The following is a 10,000-nucleotide window of genomic DNA, read 5'->3' as shown; positions in this document are numbered from 1 at the left end:
TCTGTGTGACGTTGGATTTAGATTTCCTGCAGCCATCCGTGTGCTTTTCAGTCATCCTGCTGCCTTTATTTTGGCTGAACTTTATATTTTAACCACAGTTTTCACTTCCCTTTGTGCAAATGTTCCACCAAAACCGTTCCACTGTCGTTATGTGATGTGAGCAGCATCCTGAGAACGAAGGCAGAACGTTTCTCCTTCTGTAGAACCATGAAGATCTGCAGCAGAACGTTCCACACAGAACGCTCTGACTGTCAGAGACTACAGACACGTTTAGAGGAAAGGGCTTTTGGTTTGTTTTTGTGACTTTCCTTCTTTTTCTGTTTTCAGTTTGACTCTTTCTTCTCTTTTTTCAGTCTGATGCTCAGTATCATCCCATCATCCTGAATTCATTTCAGTTCAAAGACAAACAAAACAAAACCTCATTTCTGTTCATGTTTCAAAACCAAGAATATTTCTGTTGTCAGAACCAAAAAACAAATCAAACGCATTTTTAGGCTCAGAAGTTGTGTTTTTTCTTTATTTCAAACCAGAAAAAGTTGTTTCTAAACAAAAACCAACAAAATTATGCCTTCACTAAAGTTTGTACTCACTCTTGATTGATTGAATTTTTTACTTTTAACACCAGAAACACAAACAGAATCAGATTTCTTTGTTTATAGATTGAGAATGAACGATGATCCTAAGAAGGTAGCTGGAAGCTTTGAACTTCTTCTTCTTCTGTCGTTCTTCTGCTCATCAGATGAAGAACAAAACAATTAAACATGAACTAAAAACACATCTGGTCTCATTCAGGTAACAGAAAGTGAAAAGAGAATAAAAACCCAGATGTCAGTTCATGTCTCCTGTGTTTCTGTTCTGAAGCCTAAAGTTCATTTTTAGACAGTAAAACACCTCAAACGCTGCAGAGAAGATAGAAATCCTCCAGACCAGACCTCCTCCTGCATCAGCTCAGCAGCAGCAGAGCTGAAAAACAACTGAAAGATCAGTTAAACACCAACGAAGAAGAACAAAAAGACCCTGCCCTGGAAACAGCAAAATAACTGAGAGGAAAAGTAAAACTAGAAAAGCCTTCAGAGAGCGTAGTCCTCCTCCAAGGCCGCTCAGTCGTTGGATCATTTCTGATGGATGAAATCTTGAAAAAATTGTGTCAGAAATCACGACACCATAGAATGTGTCCATTTAATATAGATGTACCCCCAAACTAGATGACCTTGTTCTGAGTACAGGTGTGTGTTATGCATGTGTACGTTATGTACGGATACCGGATCACATGACCTAAATATGTAGCGGGTGACGGGAATTGATGGGACTCAGAAACACCCCCACAATTTAATCAGTTGTTCCTTGGATCATTTCTGATGGATAAGTCCTGATAAGTCCTCAGTGGTGGATTTGTAGTAGGATCACAATCAGCTGATGTAGTGTTGTCATGGTTACAGTGACGCCGTGACACTATCTGGCAACGATACAGAAATCTTTAACAAATCAGTGGATTCAGACAAAAACGAGATGACAAAAACAAGACACAAGATGACAAAAATGACACAAAACAACAAAAACGAGACACAAGATGACAAAAACAAGACCCAGAATGATGAAAACGATACACAAAACAACAAAAATGAGACACAAGACAACAAAAACAATACAAAAATGAGACACAAAACGACAAAAACGAGACACAAAATGACAAAACAAGACGACAAGAAAAACCAGACAAGACGAAAAAACGAGACACAAAACGACAAAAACGAGACAAGATGACAAAAACAAAACAACAAAAACAAGACACAAAACAACAAAAGACACAAAACGACAAAAAAAAAGACACAAAACAACAAAAACAAGACAAGATGAGAAAAACAAGACACAAGATAACAAAAACAAGACAGAAGTCTTGAACAAATCCGTGGATCCAGACTATAAGCTGTATCACTGCCAAAATCTAATCACTTGGTCTTTGTGTCATTTCTGACCTTCACTGAAAAGTTCATCCAAATCTGCTAGTCTGTTTTTGAGTACAGGAGGTCCTGGACTTATTTCAGAGTTCCGTTCCTACAGATGTAAATCGATTTTCACCGTAAGTCAGAACTTCAACAAAAATGTAAACAAAGCCGTTCTGTGCATCACATTGTGGATCAGTTCTTCATAAAGTCATGAATACCAACGACTTTAGTGCGTGTATGAGTCATTTTACTAGAAGATTTAGGTCTAGCAACCGGCTGATGTTGGTCGGTGTTTCTTCCTGTTCCCAGCGTTTTATTCTAATTTCACTTCCATGGAGACGGCTTTCCTTTTCTTCCAAGCATCAGAAGAGTCTGACTTACGCTGGGAGCCATAATGAAGGACAAAAAGTTAGTGAATGTAGCACAATCCAAGGTCGCATCCAACCAGAGAATGGAAACAAAGCCGTCTGACAGCGCCGCAAGACGACGTATTCATCCGCTCCACTCGTCAACTAGTTCCAGTAACCAGTTCTGACCTAACGATGAAACGCTGTAGGTTGATGATGTCGTAAACCGAGGACGTCCTGTAATGTTGCGGACAAACCAACGATGTTCGCAACATAACTCTGCCGTTCTTTGGTGAAAGAATAAATTCAGCAAACTAAACAGAAATACACAAAATGAAGCATTAACAGAATCTAAAGTGGTGACGACGCGCAAAACCAAAACTGAACGATGAGTTCTGTCCCTGAAAGGAACGTTTGGAACCAAATATTTAGTCGTTAGCATCGGTCACTGCGTTTTTTTAACAAACATAGAGATTTTAGAGTAAATTCTTAGACACTAAAAACACTGTGAAGTAAATCAGTATTTTGGAGAATAGCATCAGAGGTGTTAAAAATATGAATAGATCCATTAATGAGGTTCTCTGTAATGACTGAAACTTGACTTCACTTCCAGAAATGATTCAAATCAACCTTTATTCTCTTCATTATGACAAACAGTCATGCAGTCACTCAGCAGCTGAAGCTCAATAACAAGGTCTGCTCACAGAATAAATTAAGCCATGTGTCAGGAAAACCTCGTCAGGAAGCTCAATGGAAAACAGGAAACCAGCGAACATCTTCCAGCCCAGTCACTGGATCAGTGCTGATTAGAACGGGACAACACTGCCCCCTACAGACACACTAAAACCTAACAGAGCTCGTGTTTTAAATGAAGCAGTAATATGTTCTTCAAACCTGGGTTTTGGTAAAATCCTGCATTTAGAACCACAGCTCACTAACAAAGTGTTCGGAGGTTCTCGAGGGTTCTCCGTCTCTTAGGGCCTCGATAAACTTCACACACTGAGGATGTTTATGACCAATCGACTGATTATTGATCGATTATGCCGTTGCTCACCAAACCATGTTCCATTCGATCCACACAGAAGAAGAAGGTCACACGTCAGAGAACATGTCGTACCTGGTGGTCACATCTGCTGTCTTTCTAGTGGTCAATTAAATGTTCCTTGAGTGACATGATGAGACCCTCTGATGTTAGCTTAGCTTAGCATAAAGATCCCAGTAGAATCTGCTAGCATGGCTCTGTCTGAAAAAGAGATATAGCGATTGATCTAATAATTAGTGTGAGCAGTTAAACCACTTAAAGACATAATAACCAAGAAGGTCATGATGTCAGTAAACACAAAATGACAAAAACAAGACACAAAATGACAAAAGTGTGTCAGATAAAAAACGAAACACAAAGCCACAAAAACGACACCTAAAATGACAAAAACGAGATACAAAATGACAGAAACAAGAAGCCAAAGGGAGACAAAGTTGATGGACCTTATGGACCCTCGTGTACTGAAAGACTGACCCAGGACCTGGACCAGAACAGAGCCTATTCTAGCTCCTACTGGTCTGGTTGAACCCTCCGTCCTGACTGCTACCTCCACGTTTTCCATCCCAGTGATGTCAGAGAATTAAACCTTTAATCGCTTTTCACCAACATTTCTGAAACGTCCCATCGACCCATTACAGCTTTGTCATCCAGCATTTCAACCTCATCGACATGCAAACCAGAGAACAGCAGTGAGAAGCTGGTGGAGAAGTTCTGAACACGGTTCATGTGTTTTCCAGAGTTAGTGTTTATTGAACACAAAACAAAAAGGACTAAATATATGTTGCTGATGTGATAAGAAACGTCCAGAAGCACACATAACTGCATCAGAAGTCGGCGGATCAGGATCTCTTGGTGGTCTCCTCGATGTTCAGGTTGGATCGGCTCACTTCCTTCAGCAGTGTTCAAACAAATGTTCATCTTCTTCACCGACTCTTTGTGGTCTCACAGGTCCAAAGAAAGCAGCTCAGATGTCCGGCTTACGATAGCTGCTTCATGTCGTACATCGGCACCTCGGACTCCTCAGCCTTGCCCTCGTCGGCGGCGGCCCTGGCGGCCCCCGGACTGGCCTTGCGGCCCTTGGGAGGAGGGACGGGCAGGGCTCCCTCGGCGGCCTCGGCTCCCTCTTGGCCCTCCGCCACAGTCCTCTCCTTCTTCAGGTTGAGTTTGGCCGGGACGCTCTTGGTGATGGTGTCCTTGAGACGCTCACCGGACTGCTTCAGCCTCTCGCCGGACTGGCGGATCTTCTCACGCCTCTCGGCCGTCACGATGCGCTCCCCCAGTTTGTTGACCTTGGTTCCCAGGTTCTCACGGGTCTTGCTCATGTTCTCCTTGGAGAAGGTGGCCTTGAAGCTCTCGATGCGCGTCAGCCCTGACTTCTTCATGCGTCCAGCTGCCGAGGAGTCGGCCTCCTCCACCACCATGTACTCCTCATCTGACTCTGGAGGAAGCTCGAACTTGTCCGGTTCCACCTCGGCTCTGGTTCTGGGGCCACCGCTGGCTTCTGCCGGCTCATTGGCCAGTGAGACGGCCTTCACTTCCTGGTCACCCTGAGAGAGCAGAGAACAGAGTTAACCGGAGAACCTTAAAAAGTAAGTAAAGTCAAAATAAAACTTAAACATCAGAGATAAGCAGTTGACACTGTGACAAAAAAACTTGGAATTTAGGGAGAAGTTGAAATATTGAGACAAAAATTTGAAATTCAGAGATAAGAAGCCAAGAATCTTAGATAACTTGAAATTCAGAAATAAAATCCTGATTTTGAGATTGAAAACTCTAAATTCACAGATTAAAAAGTCAAAATACTAAGATAAACACTTAAAATGTAGAGATATAAAGTCAAACTTTTGAGATAAAATGAAATTGAAATTGAAATGCAGAGATAAAGAGCAAAAATTTTGAGATATAAAACTTGAAATTCAAGGAAAAGAAGTTGAAATTTTTGGGGAAAAAAACTAAATTCAAAGATCAAAAAGTCTAAATACTGACATAAAAATTTGAAATTCAGAGATAAGAAGCCAAGAATCTTAGATAACTTGAAATTCAGAAATAAAATCCTGATTTTGAGATTGAAAACTCTAAATTCACAGATTAAAAAGTCAAAATACTAAGATAAACACTTAAAATGTAGAGATATAAAGTCAAACTTTTGAGATAAAATGAAATTGAAATTGAAATGCAGAGATAAAGAGCAAAAATTTTGAGATATAAAACTTGAAATTCAAGGAAAAGAAGTTGAAATTTTTGGGGAAAAAAACTAAATTCAAAGATCAAAAAGTCTAAATACTGACATAAAAATTTGAAATTCAGAGATAAGAAGCCAAGAATCTTAGATAACTTGAAATTCAGAAATAAAATCCTGATTTTGAGATTGAAAACTCTAAATTCACAGATTAAAAAGTCAAAATACTAAGATAAACACTTAAAATGTAGAGATATAAAGTCAAACTTTTGAGATAAAATGAAATTGAAATTGAAATTGAAATGCAGAGATAAAGAGCAAAAATTTTGAGATATAAAACTTGAAATTCAAGGAAAAGAAGTTGAAATTTTTGGGGAAAAAAACTAAATTCAAAGATCAAAAAGTCTAAATACTGACATAAAAATTTGAAATTCAGGGACACAAAGTGAAATTCTTGAGAAAAAATCTTGAAATTGAGAGATAAAAGCCTGAAATTTGAGATAAAAACTTGCGATTCGGGGAGAACGTAAAAATTGTTGAGGAAAAAAACTCAAAATTCAAGCATTGTCAAAAATATTGAGATAAAATCTTGAAATTCAGAGATAAGAAGTTGAAATTTTGAGAGAAAAACTATCTTTTTTATTTTTTTTAATTTTATTGAAGTTCTCGAAGTATTTATTATCTGAATGTAAAATATTCTGAATCCCATCCAAAATAGTTTAGGATTTAAAAATGTTGGAGGAGATGAGAGAAGGTTGAGCAGAACAACCTGAAGGTTTCTATGGAGATGATTTAATGTCTGAGGATCATTAAAGGAGGACGTTTTCCATCCCATAATCCACGTAGTAAACCCTAAAACATGCAGTAGTGTCTAAATGTTCTTGTCCTGAGACCAAATCTAGAGAAAAACTAGGAGAAAAGAATGTTTAAAATATTTTTAAAATACCGAATAAGTCTGGAGTTCCCCTAAAATGACATTTTTAGTTTCGCTTTTGTTGTGTCGTGTTTTTGTCGCTTTCTGTCTCATTTGTCATTTTGTGTGTAATTTTTGTTGTTTTATGTCTTGTTTCTGTCATTTTGTATCTCCTTTGTGTAGTTTTGTCTCGTTTTTGTCATTTTGTGTCTCCCTTTTCTCGTTTTCTTGTCTTGTTTTTGTAGTTTTCTGTCTTGTTTCTGTTATTTTGTCTTTTGTCGTTTTTTGTCTTGTTTCTGTTATTTTGTCTTTTGTCATTTTTTGTCTTGTTTTTGTTTTCTCTCATTTCTGTCATTTTGTGTCTTCCTTTTGTCATTTTGTGTCTCATTTTTGTCATTTTGTGTCTCGTTTTTGTCATTTGGTGCCTCATTTTTGTCCTTTTGACATTGTTTCTGTCATTTTATGTCTTGTTTTTGTCGTTTTGTGTCTTGTTTCTGTTGCTTTGTTTCTTGTTTTTTGTTATTTTCTGTCTTATTTTTGTTATTTTCTCTCTTGTTTTTGTCATTTTCTCCCTCATTTTTGTTTTCTCTCTTGTTTTTGTCGTTTTGTGTCGTTTTGTCATTTTTTGTCTTATTTTTGTCGTTTTATCTCATTTTTGTCATTTTGTCTTGTTCTTGTCGTTCTCTCTTGTTCTTGTCATTTTCTCTCTTGTTTCTGTCGTTTTACGTCTTGTTTTTGTCATTTTGCGTCTTGTTTCTGTCGTTTTACGTCGTTTTTGTCATTTTACGTCTTGTTTTTGTCATTTTGCATCTTGTTTCTGTCGTTTTACGTCGTTTTTGTCGTTTTACGTCTTGTTTTTGTCATTTTCTGTCTTGTTTTTGTCATTTTCTGTCTTGTTTTTGTCGTTTCCATCATCCAAGTGTTCCTAAAGAATGTGTAGAGCAAAGCTATGTCCTCTCTTCTGTTTTTCATATTTTCATCCCATTGTCAGCTGATTGAATGTCTCTCTCTACCTCACATTATCAGGATCAGACTAATTCTTTGGACTGTTTTCACCAGTAACAGCTAGCTAAATATCTAGCTTCTACATTAGCATGGATTAGAGTAGGGTTAGCAAACAACACAGAAACATGGAATGATCCAGAAACTGAAGAGCTCTGAAGTAGAACATGACCGTTGTTCCTCAGTAGAACCATGTTCAGAGGGTTGGTCTGGATGGATCAGGTTCAGGCGCTGACGTCATGGTTAAATGTGTGCTAGCGGTTAGCGTGCAGCCTCCATCCAGAAATAACCTGCAGCAGCTGTTCCTGCAGCTCAACGGAGCTAAACTTATCCAACGAGGCTCCCTCCCAAACACAACCCAGAGGTTCCTGCAGACGGAACCGACCGAGGGAAGGTCGACCCGTTAAACGACTCTAGAGATTCAGTTCTTGAGCCTCATGGAGTCCAGTCTGTCCTCCAGGGACCAGCAGAACCACAGCTTCAGAGACCAGTAGAACCAACCAGTAGAACCAGCCAGCAGAACCACAGCTTCAGAGACCAGTAGAACCAACCAGTAGAACCAACCAGTAGAACCACAGCTACAGGGACCAGTAGAACCAACCAGTAGAACCACAGCTATAGGGACCAGTAGAACCAACCAGTAGAACCAGCTAGTAGAACCACAGCTACAGGGACCAGTAGAACCAACCAGTAGAACCAACCAGTAGAACCACAGCTACAGGGACCAGTAGAACCAACCAGTAGAACCACAGCTATAGGGACCAGTAGAACCAACCAGTAGAACCAGCTAGTAGAACCACAGCTACAGGGACCAGTAGAACCAACCAGTAGAACCAGCCAGTAGAACCACAGCTACAGGGACCAGTAGAACCAACCAGTAGAACCAGCCAGTAGAACCACAGCTGCAGGGACCAGTAGAACCAGCCAGTAGAACCACAGCTGCAGGGACTAGTAGAACCAGCCAGTAGAACCACAGCTACAGGGACCAGTAAAACCAACCAGTAGAACCAACAGGGTTAGGGTTAGGGGAGAGGTTTGATCATCTATCCATGACTGTATATCTATAATTTATAACTACTAACTCATTTTAGATCATAGTTGCTGTTTTCAATAGTTTTTTTAGTCAAAATCATTTTGTTAAAGTTTAAATTAAAACTTTTACAGGAGGCGAACAGGATGCTAACAGGATGCTAACAGGATGCTAACAGGAGGCTAACAAAGCTAATAGCAGTCATTCCTGGGGGAACTGCAGACTGTATATCAATTATAACGACTTCCTTTCTGGAGAATGAATCATAATCCAGTGTTTCGCCCAGCAGCCAATCAGAACAGGAGAGACACTTAAAACCAGAATAAAACAAACTGACGTTAAAAACAGAAGAAAAACACAATAAATACATACTGGAAACCAGTTTAATGACACTAGAACATACTGGGAACCAGTTTAAAGAGACTGGAACAAACTGGGAACCAGTTTAAAGAGGCTAGAACATACTGGGAACCAGTTTAAAGACACTAGAACATACTGGGAACCAGTTTAAAGACAGAATCATGAAACCGGTGCAGTGTGTTCATCAGTGAATTTAAGAGGTGTCTGGAGGTGTTTATCTCTGAACAGAGGCTAAGCGTTAGCCTTGTTTCCAGTCTGTATGCTAAGCTAGGCTAGCCTAATTTTTTGGAAGGTTTCTGATCCCAGACATGAAGCTGCTCTGACTCAGGATTCCCCCATCAGTCTAACTCAAACCTGGTATGAGTTAGCGGCCCGTTAGCAGGGTGCTAGCAGCTAGCCTCATGATTCCCAGCTGTGCTCCAGGCTGAGTCTATATTAGGAGCTGGAGGAGGTTCAGACCCAGAATAACCTGCTCCGTCAGCTGGTCCAGTCATTTACAGGCTCTGCTTCCTCCACACTCCTCAGTTTGTTCCATCCATCGACACAATCAGCTTTATAGCTTTATTATCCCTGTTCATCTTCACAGCAGCAGCTCCGTTAGCCTCAGAACAACTGCTAGGAGAACCCAGAAACTTAGAAACCTGGAAACATCACATGTTAAAACTGAACTAAAGTCGTCTCCTCACATTAGAGATGTTTATCTGAGAGGCAGATTTGTCACTTCTGGTGTTGTGTGTCTTGTTTTGGTCATTTTGTGTCTCTTTGTGGTGGTTTAGTCTCCTCATCCTGTAGGTGTTCTTCCATCTCCATGTTTCCTCAGATGTTTAAGCTCTAAACTCATGTTGTCTCCTCATACTTCTGTGGAGGTTCTCAGTCATCCAGGTCCTGGTAGAAACCAGCTGGAGGTTCTGGAAGACGGTCCTTCAAACATCTTCCAGAACCTGCAGTTGGTTTCTCCTGGAGCTCCTGCCATCTCCTCATCCTGTAGATGTTTTTCTATCTCCGTGTTTCCTCTCTACTCTGCTCATCATCTGTTAATGTTCCACCATGCTGAATGGATCTCCAACAACCTGCTCCTCTGTTCTCTGTTTCTGAGCCATGCTGACTTTATCAGATTAAAGTTTTTATCGTTTTGAACAAAGTTTGAGCCGTTGTAGACGAGCTTTCAAGTCATTTTAAGG

General features: G+C 39.9%; 2 protein-coding genes across 8 annotated transcripts in view; one reads left to right on the top strand and one right to left on the bottom strand.

The window, feature by feature from the left end:
• The window catches only part of dnah5l (dynein, axonemal, heavy chain 5 like), a 102,454-nt gene that overhangs the window by 90,358 nt on the left and 2,096 nt on the right, over nucleotides 1-10,000 (top strand). The gene's annotated exons all lie outside the window — the stretch shown is intronic.
• cavin4b (caveolae associated protein 4b) overlaps nucleotides 2,901-10,000 on the bottom strand; it is a 10,862-nt gene continuing 3,762 nt past the window's right edge. Inside the window, exon 2 of the mRNA XM_023290300.3 lies at nucleotides 2,901-4,882. Coding sequence (XP_023146068.2) covers nucleotides 4,313-4,882 — 570 coding nt within the window. The 3' untranslated portion in view covers nucleotides 2,901-4,312. The remainder of the gene's footprint in view (nucleotides 4,883-10,000) is intronic.

The sequence above is a fragment of the Amphiprion ocellaris genome, chromosome 22, assembly GCF_022539595.1.
Source record: "Amphiprion ocellaris isolate individual 3 ecotype Okinawa chromosome 22, ASM2253959v1, whole genome shotgun sequence".
Classification (NCBI taxonomy): domain Eukaryota; kingdom Metazoa; phylum Chordata; class Actinopteri; family Pomacentridae; genus Amphiprion; species Amphiprion ocellaris.
This window is presented reverse-complemented; position numbering and strand designations above follow the sequence as displayed.